This window comes from Corvus moneduloides, chromosome 6, assembly GCF_009650955.1.
Source record: "Corvus moneduloides isolate bCorMon1 chromosome 6, bCorMon1.pri, whole genome shotgun sequence".
In the NCBI taxonomy this organism is placed as follows: Eukaryota; Metazoa; Chordata; class Aves; order Passeriformes; family Corvidae; genus Corvus; species Corvus moneduloides.
In genome coordinates this window covers 10005935-10026124 of record NC_045481.1, presented here as the reverse complement: position 1 = coordinate 10026124, position 20190 = coordinate 10005935, and the positions used below count along the sequence as shown (strand labels likewise).

At 38.7% G+C, this 20190-nt stretch overlaps 1 protein-coding gene across 20 annotated transcripts in view; it reads left to right on the top strand.

The window, feature by feature from the left end:
- MARK3 (microtubule affinity regulating kinase 3) overlaps nt 1-20190 on the top strand; it is a 62799-nt gene that overhangs the window by 18353 nt on the left and 24256 nt on the right. For all 20 annotated transcript variants that reach the window (XM_032112886.1, XM_032112885.1, XM_032112887.1 and 17 more), the window contains 10 exons: nt 891-944; nt 7830-7878; nt 8589-8654; nt 11150-11220; nt 16382-16438; nt 17335-17571; nt 17671-17790; nt 18503-18602; nt 18860-18972; nt 19745-19898. In XM_032112886.1, coding sequence (XP_031968777.1) covers nt 891-944; nt 7830-7878; nt 8589-8654; nt 11150-11220; nt 16382-16438; nt 17335-17571; nt 17671-17790; nt 18503-18602; nt 18860-18972; nt 19745-19898 — 1021 coding nt within the window. The remainder of the gene's footprint in view (nt 1-890; nt 945-7829; nt 7879-8588; nt 8655-11149; nt 11221-16381; nt 16439-17334; nt 17572-17670; nt 17791-18502; nt 18603-18859; nt 18973-19744; nt 19899-20190) is intronic.

The window sequence follows — 20190 nt, the reverse complement described above, 5'->3', positions numbered from 1 at the left end:
GGTATTATAATCAGCTGAGTTGCAGCATCTTGCCTCTTTGAGAGGCACCATCTCCTTCTGTAGAGCTACTTCTGGTATGTTTAGTCTCTAATTTAGAAAGGAAAAATACCAATTGGCAAGTAATTCTAGAAAGATTCCATTTCCTGTTCTACCTCATCCAATATCCAAATTGCATTGCACTGAAGTCTCTGTTGCTTATTCATTCATTGCTTCAAATCTTCAGGTTCTGACCAGTTAGCATGGTACAGAATTTCTCTTTTGCTTATTTTGTGATTTTTTTTTTTTGGTTCTTTAATATTTCTGTGCAGCATTTACTGAAAAGATGAGAACAAGTAAAGGAATGTACTTACCCAAAGTGTTGTACTACAGCCAGTGTGTTTTTGTTGATTCCCAAGTGATACTTTTTTTTAATACCCATCAGGGAGCAAATTGACACAAATATTTAGTGAATTTCCAAAGATGAACTTACTTCTTGCCAAATTTTTGTGGAAATGCTTTCAATATGCTCTGAAATCTCTGTTTTTAGAAACTGCCAATGCTCAGTCACTACTGTGTAATCTGTTGTGTAATTATACTGTGTAAATATTATCTGTAGGCACACTGCTCTCTATCGGGGCACTGTCTGATGTTGGAGCTTCCACTGCTATGAGTGTGATGGTCTTAATGTCAAGTAAAAGACTCAGCAAGATTCTCTTCTTAATATTCTTAAAATACCAGGGTTTTTCCACTCTCCTGCTTCTAGTTTAAATACAAGTACATAATTTGCAGAAGGAACTTAGGCGTTTTTTGTGTAATTTTCATGTTTTCCATTTCTGTTGCTGGATTTGAGCATGTTGTAATAACGCAGCATTGTTCCTGTGGAAAATACTGATCATGAACTCTTCCTTTAGGTTGCCATAAAAATAATTGACAAAACACAGCTGAACCCAACTAGTCTACAAAAGGTATGTTTTTACATTTAATCTTTCAACTGTATTATAACTTGTTCACTTCCCCACCTCCTTCCATTAACCCTGAATGCCTGTGCAGGAGAATCCGAAGCATTGCATACCTTTGCACACATCTGACTACTGTATTTAATAGCTGGTTTTGTAACAGATATTTTTGACAACCCTGCAGTTGTTCAAGCTGAGCTCGTACGGAGCTGTAAACTGAGCAAACAGTGGTATTTGCCACTTCCTTTGTCTTCCAAGCAGAGCTGACTCTGTAGAGAGGACGTTTGTGGTTTGGTGTCATGCTCCCATGTCTCCTCCATGCCAGTCACCTTGTTAAACATAGAAATGCAAAACTTATGTTCTGTCCTCTTAAACTGGCCTTGAAAATACTGCCTGTGGACTGAAGGCCAGGCACTATCTGTGCCTTTCGTGTAGTTTGCAGCAGGAGAGGTGATGCAGTTGTATGAAACAAATTGGGCCATGGCTATTCTGGTTTCTTCCCTCTAGCTCTGAATGTTTAATGTGCTGTTACTGTTGTATCGCCTTATCTTTTTTAGTACAGAGTGATAAACCCTGCTCTTTCATTAAGCAAGCCAGTCTGTTTGGGAGTCCATGCAGGAAGTACATTTAAATGTTACTTTTACTTGGGACTTCTCTAACTCTGTCCTTTTAAGTGCTGCAGTCAAAGGCTTCTTGTTTACTTTTGAGTACTTTGATAAAAACCCCCTTGAAATATTTCTGTTTGAACAAGAGAACACACAGAATTTGCTTGCAAACAAAATGAAAGAAGGTAACTACGGTAAACTGGAGAATATATTTTATGCAAATACTAAAAAGATCATGTGACTAGATGTTTTTATCAAGATTAATGGTGCAAAAGTAAATTGGAAAAACACACAATTTCTTACATTGTATTGGGCTGAGAGGCAAAGAGTAACCTGTAGACAAAGGCTCCATCACCCAAGCAGGTAGCAACTTTGTATGACTCTGTAGACCAGGTAAAAGTAGATAATCTGGTTCCATTTTTCTCAGATTTTTTCGCAGCTTAGTCCCTGAGGTTATTGGTGGTTTCTGGGTAAGCAGGTTGAAAATAAAGTGCAAATTAGATAATGTAATGGATTAGATAAAATTTCTGTGGCAGATTGCAACTGGAAAAAAAAAAGGTTAAATGCATGAAGGACTTGAAAGTGAAACAAAAGCTGTGTGATATGAAGGGGAAACATCAGGGTGTGGGAAGAATGGTCAGAGAGAACTAAAGAGGCCATGTTTTCAGTTAAAAATGTAAAATCATAGTCCTTCAAATGGTGTTACTTGAGATTGGGCTGTAATGCCAGTTTGAGCTCATATCAGGGTACAATACAAACCTTTTACAAGTCACAGGTATTCACTTGGTAAAGCCACAAGCTGGAAGTATACATGATGGGCCTTTGGTAACTGGGTTTCAGCCAGCTCAGTGTCCACTCATGGCTCCATCTCTGTTGTAATTTAATTTTTATTTATAGTTTATAAAATTAGACTGTAAAGTGTGATTTGTAGTATGATCTTGTCAATCACTGGATTTCTTAACTGGGAGTCTGGAAGAATAGTACAAAATAGCAGGGTAGATATCAGATCAGATTTGTGGAGTGAAATTGCTAATATGCTTTCCTCTCTAAGCTCATTTGTTGTACAAGCACAGAAAACATTTAGCAAGATATGTAAGTTTTCAATTCAAAAACTGAAAGCAGTTTTATTAAAATTAAATGCCTGCTTGCCATAGTAAGGAGAGTGAATGCACATGTTGCTTGCCAGCTTTGCCTGACCAAGGCTTTTTATTTTGCAAGCCTTTGCCCCTTTCCCCCCAGCACAGCTGGCAGTGCCGCACCCTCGGTGCCTTTGGAGCCAACTGCACACGCGACCTGTGGATGCAGGGGAAGCTAAGATGGAAGTGCTTCTGATCTTGCACTTCTGGAGAGAGAGATAAAATATTTGAGGTATGGTGGGGAGGGAAGGGCTGTGCCCAGAAGAGGGTGTGGTGTACAGTGTCTCAGCTGCGGTGTAGCTGCATACCCAAGTCATCCTTAGGTGGGGAAACAAATGGTGATTAAAGGCTGCCAGTTCTGACTTCTTTGTGTTCCATCTTCCACATCGATGCTTCAGCTGCCAGGAAGAAGTTAACCTTGTTAAGGACTTGCTTTGCTTTCCGGAGCAGTAATTCTTGGTATGCCCTCGCTGCAGCCCTGACAGTTTGATAATGGTACTCGGCAGCACAGCTCTTGAGAAGGGTCGGGTTTCTTGTCTGCTGCTGAGGAAGTTCTGTGGCAGCCACGTGCAGCTACTCTTCACTGTTGTTCTAGGACCTAATGACTGCTCTGCTGCTCTTGCTTAGTGAAGAGGAAGCTGTAACCGGTACTTCCCTGCTTTGAAAGAAAAGGGAATTCTTAGAGGTTTTTTCCCATGCTGGTGGAGTTAGTCATAATCACTGTTCTCCACAAATGGACTTGTGTACGCAGTTCCAGTGAGTATTGGTCTCACTGCAAACAAGTGCTGATGCTACAGAGTTCACTTCCTCCTAGACAAAAAAAAATAGTTGTGTTTTTTTTTTCCTTTTGAGTTAGCAATGCCATTATATGCAAGGGTTTTTTTAGCAAGCCTGTGTAATAGCACTAAATCACTTTTCATTTTCCTGTTTTAGAACTTGGCTCCTCAGCCAAATATTTTTGTTCATTATGTGCAGATGTTTTGCCACTTACTTGGGCAATATTTATTGTTAAAGCATTTGAGGGTTCTTAAACATCAATTTTAACATGGTTCATGTCCTTTCTGACCATGGGTCAATCAGTGTTTTAAGAAATGCAAGAGAAGGATGAGAATTTAAAATGCTCAGGCTTTTCTGTTTGTAATGTGTATCCCTTTCTGTTTTCAAGTTGTGCTTAGTTTGAGGCAAACTTGTATTGTGTGAAGGCTTTTTGCTTGAGGCTCTTTATTATATGTAGGGCATATTTCAGTGAGCAGTTACCAGGAGAAGCCTAATACACAGGTCAGGCTTGAGCTGGCTTGGAACAACATCCTGTGAAAAGCTTCCTCCTTTAAGAGAGGTGACCAGGAGAGGTTGGTGCTCTGCAGCTGGCACTGACTCAGTTTTTAGCAAACTTTTTCAGTAGTTTTAAAATAATTTGTTATTGACAGTCTTGTGATAGCTACTGCAGGAGCACTTCTAGTCTGTCTTTTGCTGTGTTCAAAGAGAGTTGGCCTAAAAGAACCAGCTTCCATTGCTGGTTCATTGGGGTTTTTTTTTTCAGTTTTTTGGCTCCCAGCATTAATTAAATGTCGTTCTTTTCCTGTATCTGACATGGCTTACACTCAAAGGACCAGACCACAACAAAGCTGAAAGCCATTTGTTTGGCAGACTAAGGATGTTTGTCTTTGCCTAGAAACATTTGTAGAGCTCCTGTTGACGGAAAATGAGCTGTTCAACAAGCTGGAAGTAGTTTTTAGTATCGGTATTAGAAATTAAACTGATGAGGACTGTTTTCAGTTGTTTGTCTGCCTTTATAGTCTCATTATGACAAGTAAGTTCCTAAAACTAAGAAAATCATTTTCTGTATTGAGAACCTTTGTGTTACATTTTCTGATATTACACCTTGTTCTGTGTCCCTGTGGGCAGGGAACCTCAGAGGTGTGAGGTTTTATCATACCTGGCTGTTTGCGATGAATTTTACTGTGTGATGATAGTTACTACCTCATTTCCTAGAAGCTGATGAACATAATATTTTGGGGGAATGAAATCTGTAAAACTTTTATCCAGCATACTTTGGGAAAGTTGCATGATATTTTACATTTTTTTTCTCTATCATTTTATTTCTCTATCTCTATCTATTATAGACTATAATACATCTTACAATGTCAGGCATTTCCAGATATCCCCATCTATGTCAAAATGTGACCTATAGCAGATAAACTGAGTAGGGGAGCCCAATCTGAAGTGCATTTATCCAACTGAACTTAAAATTTGGTGGTGGTTGTATCCTATTCTCAAGTATTTTTATTTTTAATTTCCTCTGAGATAAAAATAGTCTGTTTTTTAAAAGAGCTTGTTCCTAGTCACCCACTTGAACAAATGGCTCATAATGTAGAAGCTGCTTTTTGGCATGCTTCATTTGGGTTAGTAAAGCAGAGTAGTCATTTTGTGGACCAGTGTTTTGGTGAGGGTCTGACCCAGTAGCCTTTATCTGGGCATTGGGGGTGGAAGATATCAGATATCAATAGAGAGTGAATTAAGCAAACTCTCTTCAAAATTGTAAAAACTGATAAAAGGCTTTCAGTTATATAAGCTGTGATTAAAAGTATTAATGGAGTATTCAGAATATATTATACACCAGTTTAGCTGAAATGAATGAAAAGCAAGAAAAAAATAGCTGTATATTCAACTGCTTTTAAATTTCTGATGATCAAGAGAGAGGTGATGTAGTCTACCCTGTCTAATCACATATGAAAAAGTTCCAGAAATAACATAGTTTAAAAAAGAAAAGAAGGCAATTTTACCTCTCTGGAGGATAAAGAAAATGTGCATGCAGAGGTTTTGAAGCTATTTTGCATGGCCAATAATTTACTTGATCAATCAATCATGATTTCATTTAAACAGCTTGTCATCTAGCAAAGTGTCAGGCATAGACCTGGAAAACAAGATAATTAAAAGCATTTGGAAAACTGTTTGTTTTTTTCTCTGTGTTCAGGTAGTGTGCCAATCCCTGCTGTGGCTGTAGCAGGGAGAAGGTCTCCTGGGCAGCACAGTGAGGATTGCTCCCCAGATGTTGGCCTTTGCAGAAACTCTGTGATTCTGAAATATCAGACAGCAGAGAATGGTTAGAACAACCGGTCTTCAAATTGTGAATTTCTCCTATTGATTTATTTAAAACTCACCCTTTGCATTTTCTTTTATTAAAATCACAAAGGTGTAAGGATTTTGTTTTTCTGTTTGTTTCTAATGTTTCACCACCTTTTTTTTTCTATTACAAAGTTTCACCTTTTTTTTTGCTTTTATTGAGTAAATACACCTACAAGTTTTTGAGTTGTTACTAATATGTGTAGACATACCAAATTTCTTCACTTTATCTGAAAGCTAACCTGAGGCAAATCTTGCAGCAGCACTTTTTCTTCCTTACTGTTAATAAAAATGCTGCTATCCCATACTTACAAAACTCTTGGGTTTTTTCCTATGTCTGCATTCCCTTGGAGCTGTGGACTTCTGCTTCAGTCTCTTTACATTAAGTTCAGTATGATCTGTTAGGTTACTGATATTCCTGTAAAATTTTTTGTTAGGTTTCTAATGAAACCTCTTGATTACTCCCACTTTCTGAAGCATGCTGTTAGAAGGTAATTGACACTGAAGAACATCAGCCCTCTGGACTCTTGGGCTGGCATGGGGGAGCTGCAGAGGGAGAACAGCTACACACTCAACCACCATGTAGTGTACTGCATAAAAAGAAAATTCTTTGGTTGTCTGAATACAAGAGTATTTGTGCTTCAAGTTTTTTGTAATAATATTTTATCTTGGAATCGCTTCTAATTAATGTATTTACCAGCTTTGTTAAAAGCAATGTTTTATACTGCAGTAACACCACCTGTGGCATTTTTTTAGTTAGAAATTTATGTGTTTCTTACAATGGTCTTTTGCAGAAGAGTTTTGAGGGGTGAAAATAATTAACAACTGATCAGTCATGACTTTGCTTTCATTTGTAGTTTGTTAAATGTCACTCCATATTTTCATTCAATTGCAGAAGGACAGTTTGCTCTGTGTGACAGGCAAAGTTGAAATCTTCAGAAATAGTTACTCAAGCAAAGCCCTCTTGCTCAAAACACGAGTATTGGCAGTGAGAAAGGGACAGACAGGACATGGAACATGACCATATCCTTAAAATCAGTACACTATCTCTGGATTTAGGACAGGAGATATAATGTCATGCTGCAGCTTGAAATGGGCAGTTGTCCCTCACCACCATCCTGCTGGGGTGGGCTAGAGATGGAGTGCTTTTATATGGGGGAGTTGTGTTTTTTGTGAGATTTTTCTGTTAAATAATTCCTGCACCACATGTGTCAGTCAGGGTTAACACCAGTGCTTGCATAAAGGGAGGCAGCACGATGGGATCAGGAAAACACCGTTTGTGTTCTGCACTATTAATTTTGGCAAGTACGTTCAGCGTGTTGCACTGGCTGGGCAGGCTTGAGACTGTGTCTGGCAGTGACTCAGTGGAGCTGTGCTGGCAGACCCAGGACTAGATGCTGCTGTGCCACAGTTGCCTTGCAGGAATGCTTCTGGAAGGTCTGAGGGGTGGCTTTGTCTTCCCATCTCTCCTTAGAACTTGCTCCTTGCTGGTGTAGTTGGATAACACAATTTTTGCACAATATAAGCAGCTGGTTTTTCACCTGTGATCTGCTATTGTAGCACAGTAATTCCTGGGCTTTAGCAAAGTACTGAAGAATGCTGAATTCATACTGCAGTGGTCTTCTAAAGGTGTTCTGCTGGGGATTCACAAAAATTTGGAACTGTACTTTCTGTGAAGGGAGTGAAAGATGTGTGAGATGTACTGGTCAGCAGGAAGCTGCCTGGGCTCACAATGGTCTTCTGACCCCAAAAGTCTGCAAACCACAGGGCTAAGGTCACTTCTTTCCTCAGCTGTCTGGAGTCCTTCGTGGGTGTTTTCAGGTTTTTGAGGGTTGATTTGTTTGGGAGGGGTGTTAAGCAGGCATTTAACTCTTGCCTTCAATAAGTGCATATTTCATGAACATCATTGAAACGCTAATGATGTTTTCCCTTTGTGTTTCAATAACTATATTGAAGTCATTGGTCTTTAAGAAGAACGGCTATTTGTTAGTGATTTCATTAACTTATTTCATGTTTTATGTTTATTTCAGCTCTTTAGAGAAGTAAGAATAATGAAGATCTTAAATCATCCAAATATAGGTATCTTGTTTCTTTCACATAATTTCCATCTCTGGAGAAGTTTTACCTTTTTCTGTTAAGATTGTTGTGGCATGAGTTTAAAAGATTCTTTTGCACTGGAGTGTGAATGTACTGTAAAATAGCAGTAGTCAATGGTATTTCAGAACTCTGTGTTAAGAAAAACAAAATAAACTTTTTGGTCCCTTTGCACAGAACTGTTTTTTGCATAGCTAACTGATAAATTTTCTCTTTTTGAGTATAGTATTGATTTTTTACTGAATTCAGGGTCTCATTAAAAATTAGCATATACACCAAAACCAAGAAGTGGTCAAGAATTTTTTGAAGTTTATACCTTTAAATGATGTGGTATTGCTATGGGACTGTCAGCAGACTGACTGATAACTGATTTGTCACCACGTGTGTCAGTTCAGTGCACAAAAATGGCTATTGCCAATGCTCAGATCTGTGCATGTTCTGTTTAGTTATGTTCCTGTGTAACAGAAGCAAAGTATTGTTTCTTGAGAATGTTGTTCTGTATGAGCTGACCAAATGTGTTAACAGTATTTTCTACTTAGGAACATTAGACAGAAAGCTTCTTTAGAGTAAATAGTCTGATATTATCAAGTGACAAGCAAACAGTTCGGGTATTTTTCTCTCACAGAATTCTGTGGGGGGTTAACATAATGCTTCTGCAGCTAGTTAACTGATGACTAAATGTCTTTCTTTTCTAGTGAAGCTATTTGAAGTCATTGAAACTGAAAAAACTCTCTATTTAATAATGGAATATGCAAGCGGTGGTAAGTACCTCTCTCCTGGAGTGACACGCATAAGCAAATTGCCAAGTGAGAGAAAGCACTTGTTTTCTTGAAAGTTTTGCTTTCTTTTTCAGCAAATATTTATGTCAAAGTAGTGTAAAATATTAAGCAAAATCTTTAATATTCACTGGGACTTGTTTGGTCAACATAAATAATAAATGTAACTTGTAAAACCAGCTTCTGAACTTACTGCAACTTAGTAACATTTGCTTTGTTTTCACAAATTAATTGGGAATCTTTTCTTGGCCACTGATCGTTCCTGCCCATAACAAATACTAACCTTCTCAATTTATTATATTAAGTTCTCAACCTCTGGTGTCCTGTTTTATGTAAAATACTTGGTAAAAACATGTTCAGAAGAAACATTTCTGTGTTTCTTTAACTGTTGATTTCAAAAGCATGAGCACTGCAACTTCTGTTTTTAGATGTTGATGACATCTTACATCTCTTAATCACAGGCCTTCTACTGTCAACAATTGTTAGGCTTAGCCTTGTGCCATTTTAGGAGAAACTTACATGCTCTTCCTGATTGCAGAGGGGATGGAAAAGTGCACATCGTTAAGTGTCAGATATTTTCACCAGAGCCAGAGCTAAGGTATTGAGGCTTAAATTACTCCTTGCTGGCTAGAACTTAATATCACTCAGCTTGTCAGTGTGACCCTTGAGCACCAGCATCTGGGAATCTCAAACAGTTGAGACCTTCCTTTAGTTTTAGGAAGGAGATAGATGTTTTTTCAGAGAAAATTAGCAATTCAGACTCTGACATTAGAGTATGTGAAGTTTAATCAATTGCTACAAATAAGGCAAGATTCTGTGCCCACCTGTGTTTTTTTCCAGCAGCTTCCTAAATGCTCAGCCAAGATTTGCCTAAACAGGAACAGAGTGGGTATTACACCATTAAAATGCTGACTAGTACAGGTGTTTGTAGAGACACCTCTGTGCTGTTTGATGGTTCTAAGCTTAAAAGTGAAGTCCTATTGCCATCTAGTGATTGGCTTCTAGGAGGTAGAAAGGCCAGTGGCTCTCTAGAGGAGGGAGGACCTTTCATAGAGTGATAGGGGAGAGATAAATACTGTACTGGTCTAAAAGGCCAAGAGCCCACCTTTTGATGTGCCATGCTGTGCTAGACAGGAATGGCTGGTAATCATAGTGACAGGCATCAGTTTCCTGTATGTTCTCTTTATCAAGGCAGAGGTCATCGTGATGCACATGAACTCTGGCTGCAGGATGAAAGACACTGTTGCTACAGCTGCAATGCTTCACATAAATTGGGGATAACTTTTTCCCCGGTGTCTTTTTCCCTGAATTATGAAGAAGTGTTCAGGTTTGCTGCTTCAAGGTTTTTTTAAGGAAACAGCTGTGAAATACAGCTGAGAGAGTTATCTGAGTTGAGTATTAAAGAATATACTGCAGAGGGAAGACTATTTTATAGGAAGTCCTGGCATTCCCTCAGATGGCTCAGTTGTTGCTTTTCCTGCGGTGTGGCTCCTTTTTTTATTGCAATTTGGTGGAGTTGCTTCTTTTAAAAAAATAAATATGATGTTATTCAGCTCTTCCCTTGCAAGGTGGCTGTCTACAAAACCGTGTTTCCTTGCTCAGTAGGGAATGTTTAAATATTTGAACCACTTCTGAGGTTTTTATGGTTGTTGCATACTAGTGAGGAATTTTTAAAACTGTTATTATTCTGTGTTTGTAGTTCCTATGTACTTGACTGTTGGTTTTTAGTAAAGAAAATCTCCCATGCTTTCACAAACATGTCAGTGTTTTATGGGCCAGTGGTCTGCACCTAAAGCTCAAACATTGTAGTCTGTATTGATGTGCTCTAAAATGACTGTATTGATTAAAGAGGAGAAAAACTGAAACACAGCAGATCTTCAGTAATCTCTAGTCATCCACAGCCATAAACAGTGGGCTTGTTCAGTGTATTTTATAGGTATGATCGCTATGTGAGGGATTATATCAATGTGTCCTGCTGTGCTCATTCTTCTGACCTTTCTTGTGGATATCTCCTCCAAGCCTAGGTTAAAGCCAAGGTTTCTGATTTTGTTTAGAGCCATTTTATACACGTGCACAAATTAAAATTTTACTTTTGGTATGATGGTTATTTACAGGTACCGTCAACTGTTCTCATACATGAAGCTTTTTTTTTTTCTGAAGCAAAAGAAACTCCTGTGAGAAAGTCTGTGAAGGGGTAGATGTCATCTTTGTTTACAAAACAGAAGTATGCTGCTCAGTTTCTATCCTAAGTAATTGGAAGGAAATGGTTTCCTTTGTGTATATCCAGTCACTCATTATTTTCTTGTAAAAGAGATGATGGTGTAGTAAATTGCACAGCAGTTGTGCCTTGTTCTCTTGAGCTGTCCTGTAATCATAAACTTGAAGTACAGTCATTCCGGTGAAGCTGCTGTGGGCAACTGCTGGAGAGGAATCTCTACATTCTGAAATTGGCATTAATGTATCTCGTTATTGAATTGTAGGGGAGGTGTTTGACTATCTGGTTGCACATGGAAGAATGAAGGAAAAAGAGGCTAGAGCTAAATTTAGACAGGTATGTATAACATTCCCATACATCAGCTTTCCCCTCACCCCTGTTTTTAATGCTGAAATGAGTAAAACAGCTGTCCTTTGCATTTGACTTACAGCAGTGTTCAGCATGTTGTGGGCCTGCAGCTCTGAGTAAGAAAAAACTGAGGTCACAGTAGTACTTTGAAGGAGTCAGTAGTCTGTTCAGTGGTACTGGTTTCCTTAGTGCTGAGTGCCAGGGTGTCCAGGAGTGCCAGAACACAGAGACTACTTGGTTTGGAAGTGTATTCCGTTCCAAAATACATTTCCTCTAGGTTGATTTCATATGTCCTTAGCTCAGCAGGTCTGTAACATTTTGGAAGCTGTTCAAATGTAACAGGCTACAAACAGGCCAGTTTCAAAATGCAGACAGTGCATGTGATAAGGATCCATTCACATCCATCTGCTTACATGAGAAGATCCTGTTTAATAGTTGTTCTAAAAAGTCACAGAAAAGTCATTCCTAGACTTGCTAGTTTGGCTTTATTTATGATGGGTAAGTTAGCCCTGCCAAGATGTTGGAATTTCATTGATCTGTAAAAAGCATTTCCATTCTACAGTAAAGCAGTACTGAACATAGCCAGATATTTTTGCATAACTAATTTAAATCGAAATGTCTGCTCTTGTGACATACAGAGTTTCAGATCTGACCAGTCTGATACACTTGTTTTCTGCTCTTGTGCAGAAATTTATGAATGCCTATTCCCTTTGATCACTGGATAGCCTAGATAATGTTGTGGAAAATAATAAATGTCAAAATCATGCTCCAGCTTAGTGACACTTCAAAATAACAAGTAGGGACAAGAGTGGTTTTTTGAATGGTATGTAGGGGTTTTAAACTGCTGGATTATGGCAGTGATGTGTCAGTCAGTTTCCATGTTGGAAGGGGAGGCTCTGACAGTTCCACTTCTTAAGCACACTCATAATAAAAAAAATTTGATCTAAGATATGAGACTTCCAGGAACTAAATTAATAACTTTCCTTTGTTTTCTCTCATCTCTTTAAGTCTTGTATTTACCCTTTTTAATCTTTTGGGGGGAAAAACCCACGCCAAAACCACCACCACCAAGCAAACAAAACAACCCAAAAGCAGCTGCAGGCTTCATATCCCCAGAAGTCACTTGTGATTACTGGAGTTATGCAGCTTGATAGTAGAGAAGATTTTTCTTACTCTTCAGCAAGGTCTTACATGTCTTTTTAAAGCTGCTTCCTTCACTTTCATATTCTGGTAGGTAGAGAGCTTTCCTTTGTGATTGAAGGTTTCTGGTTTATGCTTCTGTGCTGTGTTGGAGTAGAAGTGGTGGGATGTGGAACAGTCGCTCCCACTTCAGCCATCTCTTCTAAATCCCAGGCTGTTGCCTTTGTAATGTCACTTGAAGAGCTTCAGAGTAACTTGAGAGGATTGACTGTTCTCTCTCAGATGTCAATATTGAAAACTTCTGCTGATACAGTCTCTGCTCTCAGTCCACAATTTCTTTTATCAGGAACTACATGGAAAAAGATCTTGCAGTAACTACATTGAAATTGCACGTTTCTTCAATTAATACTTATTTTTTTCTAACAGTTTAACTCTCCTTTAAGTGAAAACTTACAGAAACAGGTCAAACATGTTTTACAGGTACACTTAGTGCTTAATTTTATGGGATAATGTGGGTAGTACAGGATATATGTAGCTTCATTTTCAAAGAGAAATGTGGAGGAAAAGAATCTAAAAGGGAATTACCTGCTGAGCTGGTTATTTGACTCATCAAGAACTGGGTTTATGTACTCTCAGCTTGATGATTTTTTGAGTTGGTTTGTTGGGGGTTTTTTTTGTATTTCAGTAGAATAAGTGCTGTTTATAAAGATACATAGATGGCCTCACTTGTACGCACTGGAGTACACTTTTCAGTTTTTTCTTGCGAGTCTCCTGGTGCAGACAGCTGTGCTCTGTCCTCCCCCAACAGCTGACTTCCTGGCTGCTGAGCTCAAGCAGTTTTAGAGGACCTTGATCTCAAAGAAGGCAGGTTCTTGAAAGCTTCAAAAGCCTCAGTTCCTGGGAAAAAAGAGAGAACCCTAGAAATAAGCAGAGGAGAGAAACTGTGGCACAAGTTGATTGGGCTTTTCTAGAGAGAAGAGCATGCGTGCTGGACGAAAGTCAGGTAACTTTGATCAGAGCTTGGCATTTTATAGATGCTAAAGCTCAGGCTGAGGGACAGTGTCAAAGGAAACAAGGAAACTAGATCTTGCTGGGTTCACAGGTCATAAAACTATTCATTTCACCTTGCTGTAGTCCCAGAATAGCTTTGTATTGCTTTTGGCCATTGTTGGAGGAAGAATACACTCTGCAGACCTTTTATCTGATGTAGTGCAGCTGTTCTCTGTTAGATAGAGACTTATGACATAATAGTCTCTTTTTTTAAAATTCGTTAACTGTTTTAGCAGACAGTGGCTCTTTCTAAACTGAAAAACAGTTGTGCCATGGTACTGAGATTAATTCTTACAATAGGTTGTATTATATCTTGTTTTCAGATCATGTTTCTTCTTTCAGTAGATGTGATTTCTGGGTCAAACACTTGTGTTTTGTCTGAGGAGACACTTCCTTTCTAGCAGGCAAAGAGCAGAATTCAGTAATTCTCCCTTCTTTGCTTGTTAAAAATAAAAAGGAACTATTTTTCAGTCCATTTTGTTACACATATGTAAGGTGTTTAGCCAGAAAATAGAATGTAAAAGACAGTAATCATATTATTCCAGTTGCACTTGACAAGGAACACAGGAGAAGGTACAAAGTCTAAAAATACGATGATGCTATACAGTTCTCCATTTCAAACTCCTTTTGTGTAGCCATGTGTGAGAAATTCCAATTGAGAATGTTTTGCATTCGTAATGTCACCTTGTTCATCTTCTCCGTTACAGACTTCCAAGGAGTTCTGGTTCAGTCTCACCCTTTTTCCACAGAAAAATCTGATGTAGAGCAGCAAGTCTTAAATTTGTATATATTAAGTCTTTCTCTTTTCTGCAAGCCATGAGATCTGGCCTTCTTCAGTCTTCTCACTGTTTCCCTGCTGAAGCAGTTTAGAATTCTAATGCCAATAGATGTTAGGACAGATCTTGGAAAATTAAAAAATCCACAAACTACATCTTATTGGTGTGTTGCAGCAAAGCAACAGAATGCTCCTGGCAGTGTGAAAGGGGCCTTGAGAGGTCATTTAGCTATCCTTTTGTAATTTAATCCTTATAGAGAATGGTTCTTCTGCCTAGAGAGCTTCTTCTTCAAAACTTACATTTATACAGATTTTTAAAATCACTCTTTAGAAAAGTATTTCAGTGCTCCAATTGTTACTTCTAGCAAAAAGCTCTGATGCTTTTTCCTCTCTTCTCCTTACCTGCCAAGCATCAGAAAATTCCTCACACAAGAAGGTTAGGAGTGAGGGAGCTGTCAATGGAAACAGTGATGGAAGGTGGAATACAAGGGTTTCAGTCTGGTGCAGCCATGCTTTGTGCTATTTTTCATTCAGTTGTGACTGTTGTTCTTCAGTTATTAATGTCCTACACATAGCATTATTTCCCTTCATGTGGATTGGGCTCACTTCTGTGCCATCCTGTTGCAATGCAGAGGAGTTCAAAAGCATCTCCAAAGGAAGCTACTGATTGATCATCTGCTCAACCTCCGCTCTTAGGCAGTCACAATAAAGCAGTTCAGGAGTGAATGATGATAGTGCTGTGTCTCTGCAAACCTGAATAAAGCGTGAGGTGTTTGTCATGCTGTCAGCATTGGAAGCCCCTGCAGAGTGAGCTTGTGACTGGCACTGAGGTAATGGTAGCAGAGAGAAAAGGAAGGGAAACCAAAAGGATGGGACAAGTGGTGGCATGGGAGCACTTTGGCAGTTTCAGCAACTGTAAAAAGCTGAACTTGGAGTCTGAAAGAGGGAACCAGTACAGAAAGGAACAAGCAAAACCAGAATGAAGGCGTAGGGAATGGAATGGTACCTCAACTTTCCATAGTCTGCATGGTTTCTAAGGTGGCATTTTGCATGTGAGTGATTCAGTAATACAGGATGCAAAGATCACTTTGGTGCTTATGTTTCAAATACAAAATTTACTGCTGCATCAGTTATTTGACCTACCAAGAACCTACCAATAACTTTCACATGCTGTAAATAGAGGGAGAGAACCCTTGCTCCTTACCAATACAGGAGGATCCTTACACTAAACTGGTGGTCTGATCATGAGTTATTTTCTTGTAACGGTAATGCTGCCTCATTTTTCTGCCAGGGAAGTCTTCTTATGCTTGAATGAAGACTGAAAATACATTTATTTAAATGTAGTTACCATTTGTATGTGCAGTTCCACTTATTTTAAGTGCCTCAATTCTGACCATGCATGCATGACAAAATGCATTTGACTGCATTTGTGATCATGTAAGAATAATACTTTATCCAGCTTTTCCATACATGGGAAGTTCTGCAGCAATGCTTATGACTCTAAGAAGCAATGTACTAGGACACTGCACTGTGTAAATAGCTTATAAGGTTTGCTATGTGAAGCAGGAAAAACTTTACGATATTTTGAAATTATGATAGAAGAAATTATTCCGTTACACTGGAGAGATATAAGAGAGTTTTTCCACTGAGCTTGCTATGGTATAGAAAATACACTAAACCGTATGCACTTAGACAGCAGATCTCTGTCAGATGCACAGTTGCTTCTCATTGCATAAGTTTTGACAAACAGCCTCTTTCCCAGTAGTTTCTCAAGTAACTAAAGCCAATTTCTTACCCTTTTCTCTCTGGCATGGCATGAAAAAATCACCTTTGGAGAGGGCCTGGAAAACCTCAGTCCAGGAGGAAAGCTTTTATAGTTGTATACAGTATTGGAATGGAAATACTTCAGTAACCTTTCTGAAAGTCATTGCTTCTGCTGGTCTATAATTAGCCACACAGGAAAAACAAAATCCTCGTTCAAGTATAGGAGAAACCAAATAGATCAAATAACATTGAAGTTATTCAGCAGCTTTTTCCCAAATATGCTGGTCACTGTAGGAGTTGGTTATGTAGCTCTGACTGGAAAACTTCATGTCAACTTCAGTAATAAATGTTGAAATCTTTGATTAAAGCTCCTGCTTCTTTGAGATGTCACTTACATAATTTGGCTTGTTTTCTATCCAGATAGTATCTGCAGTGCAGTATTGCCATCAAAAGCATATTGTTCATAGAGATCTCAAGGTGAGTAGGAAAAAGTATGTGCAGTGTATGTGTGTCAGCTCTGTACCTGTGTGTGTGATCTTTATTGTGTATAAAATACAGTTTATACTCAGCTTTCTGATTTATTTTTTACATATGTTATAGCAAGTTTTGAGAAATATTTGCAGCTTAGAACCATTTTAAATAAAAGGAAGAGGATTTATAAGGCTTTTAAATGCAAACATTTAATGTCTGCTGAAAGATAGCCTCTCACACAGTGGTCACATTAAGATCTGATGCAGATCTGATGTTAGCTGAGAAATCTTTTTTTTTTAAAGTAGTAATTTTATAGAGATATGACAAGAGTTGATGTTGAACAGAGTGAATTACCAGTAGTGATGATGAAACTGAAGTATGGCTTCTTTGTAGCTTGACATGAAACAGCATATCTCTTCTTTAAACTGTGCCTTTTATATTAATAGTATTGCTACATAATCTGTTCAACCTGTCATAGCATTGTAACTTAAAAAAGCAAAAAGCAATACCACCACCAAAAAAAAGGAACACGTGAAAACAGTTTAAAGGTTATGTTTATTACCAAACTACTGCAAGAATACCACATGCTGTCAAGTATGGATTGTGAGACTATATCTTATTTTCATCTGAATAGATCAAAATGTAAGATGCATTTCTGTGGAGAAAACAAATAGATGGTAAGAAGTTTTCAGGTAGTATAACAGCTCCCATAGTCTGAAGCCATTGTTCAGAGATTTTTAAAACAGGATATGCTAATGATTGACTAAAGCACACTTAAAGACCTGGCAAGGCATGGAATGTTAACAGGCATTTCAGCTTCTTGCCTTTTAAGAATGAGTAAAACCAACCCATAGCATTCTAAATTATTTTATTAATCTTACAAAGCATTCTTTCTCTTCCAGGCTGAAAATCTATTGCTAGATGCAGATATGAACATTAAAATAGCTGACTTTGGTTTTAGCAATGAGTTTACAGTCGGAAATAAACTGGACACCTTTTGTGGCAGCCCACCATATGCTGCTCCAGAGCTCTTTCAAGGGAAGAAATATGATGGACCTGAAGTAGATGTTTGGAGTTTAGGTGTTATTCTTTATACTCTCGTGAGTGGATCTCTTCCCTTTGATGGACAGAACTTAAAGGTAGCTTTTTGTAGAATATATGTTCATCTAATATTTTATCTAATATTTTAAGTGACTTGCTGCTTACAATTTACTGTCCATTCTTGTTCTGTTACCAAGGAACTTAGAGAAAGAGTGCTAAGGGGAAAATACAGGATTCCTTTCTACATGTCTACAGACTGTGAAAACCTCCTCAAACGTTTCCTGGTGCTAAACCCAACAAAAAGAGGCACTCTAGAGGTAATGGCACAAATAAGGTGCATCACAAAGCAAGACTTGATATTTTGCAAACTGCATTTTTGAGCTGTAACTTATTATTGCCAAACTGTTCCTATGCATAATTGGAGTGGGCTCTGGAGGTGGGATTGTTGACAAAAACACATGACTCTTTTTAAAGATATTGTTTACTGGGCTTGTAACACACCTGACTCCAGTTACTTTCAAAATCAACGTGTCGCTACACTTTCTATGTCACATAACTTTTCTTGGTGGTTAGCTTGTGGATTCCTGCATTAATGGATGATCCACCACATTGTTTTCCACGTTTTCAGTTGTGAACTGGAGGTACTGGCTGCTGTAGTTGCCTTTTGCCTGCCTTTTATACCATCATGGAGGAGAAAAGGCCAAAACAGGGCTTCCTTGGACTTCTGTTGGTGGAGCTTGGAATTCCAAGACATGTCGAAGTTGTCACACTGCTCCTGGTCTGCGTTGCAGGCTTTTGGCCCTCAGCTGTGAGCTGGAATACAGCTGACTGGGGAGCAGCCTGGCTTGATGTGTGTAGTTGGTTCTCCTCACTGGAGCAAAGCAAAACTGAATAAGTGCTGGGAATGTTCTGGAACATGAAAACTAGGAAAGACCTTAGTGTTTGTTAGATAGAGAAGTTGTTCTTCCCACAGCTTGTTTTCTTTGCTGGTAAGTGTACTGTACTAACAAAACCTTTTTTTTTTCATAGCAAATTATGAAGGACAGGTGGATCAATGCAGGGCATGAGGAGGATGAACTTAAACCTTTTGTTGAACCAGAACTAGACATCTCGGACCAGAAAAGAATAGGTAAGTGAGTACTTTCCAGAGTATGATACAATTTGCATGATGTGGGAGGGGCTTTTTTCCTCCACCACCACTCTGTATTTGTTTGCCATTTGGAAAAAGTAACCAATCCTTTAAAACTGATACTTGATCAGGTTTATGTTCTCAAAATTAATAATTCTGTTTTAATTCTTTAAATGTTCCATCCTTTCTCTTGAACACTCAGCCAGCCTGGAACATCAGAATTTCTGTTTACTTACAGAATGTCTGTTTGGTTTTAGATATTATGGTAGGAATGGGATATTCTCAAGAAGAAATTCAGGAATCCCTTAGTAAAATGAAGTATGATGAAATCACAGCTACATACTTACTGCTAGGAAGGAAGTCATCAGAGGTAAGTACCATTCTTAAAACTGCAAAGAAGCAAATCAGAAGGTGTCCTTAGCAAATTTAGAAGCAAAAATTAAGTCAGTTACTATAGGCATTGCATTCCTGCACAAAAATCCATTGCACTTAAAGTCATGTTGTTCTAGTCATCAGCAGTCCAAGTGATGCAGATTTGTTCTCACATGATTTTAAGCGAGTAAAGTCTTGCCTTTAGGCCCTCCAGAACTGCCCTGTTTGCTCAGCAGTTACTCCTCTGAAGAATTTTGTATGCAGTTACTGTCCTGGCAAGTCTAGGAGCTCAAGTGTGAACGTGCCAGCTGTAACTATTTTAAGAGAACCAAGGAGCAGGACTGACCAACCTGAAAAAGTTCTTGCATTGTAGATTACCTTTCCATATGCTGCTGAGAGGGCTCAGCATCAGTAAGCTGGTCTTGGTTCCTCTGCTGGAGGAGTTGGTGTGGTGGCCTCTACAAAGTGTATCATCTCTTCGTGTTAAAACCTTGGAGATTTTAGGAATCTGAGGGGAGAGTTCTGAAAGGACAAATGGATTTTCTTTACTGATTATCCTTTGAGGAGCTGCAAATTCCACTGAGTTTTACCTAAGACAGTTGTACAACCTCAAAGAAGGTGGGACCTCTTAAGCAACTGCCCATGCCATCACTAATTTCCCATGTAGCAGAGCCATCTTCCACCTCCCTGTTCCTGCTCCCAGAATGTGGTGGATGTTTTAATTTGTTTTGTCTGAACTCCTTGTTTTAATACTCTCGTTTGTATTGTAGTTGGATGCAAGTGATTCAAGCTCCAGCAGCAATCTTTCACTTGCCAAAGTTAGGCCAAGTAGTGATCTTAATAATAGCACTGGACAATCTCCTCATCACAAAGTTCAGAGAAGCATATCTTCTAGCCAGAAACAGCGGCGGTACAGTGATCACGGTGAGCATTTCTCATTTTCAGTGTTGCAGAGTACAGTGACTTCCAGTTCTGCTTGGTTTCTGGATTTGTCTCCATCCCCCAAGTGTAAGGAGGGTGACAACAGCGTGGTTCACAGCATGGTGGTTAAATATTTTAGTGAATAACTGATTTTTTAATTGGTTTTATTATAAAGCCTTCAAAAGAGCTTTTAGAGGAATGCTGAATACACCAACTTAATTCTCTTGTTCTGCCTTGTGTTGTCCCTTACATTCCTGACTGTGCTGGCAAAGTCTTGTTTCACAAATTGAAGAGA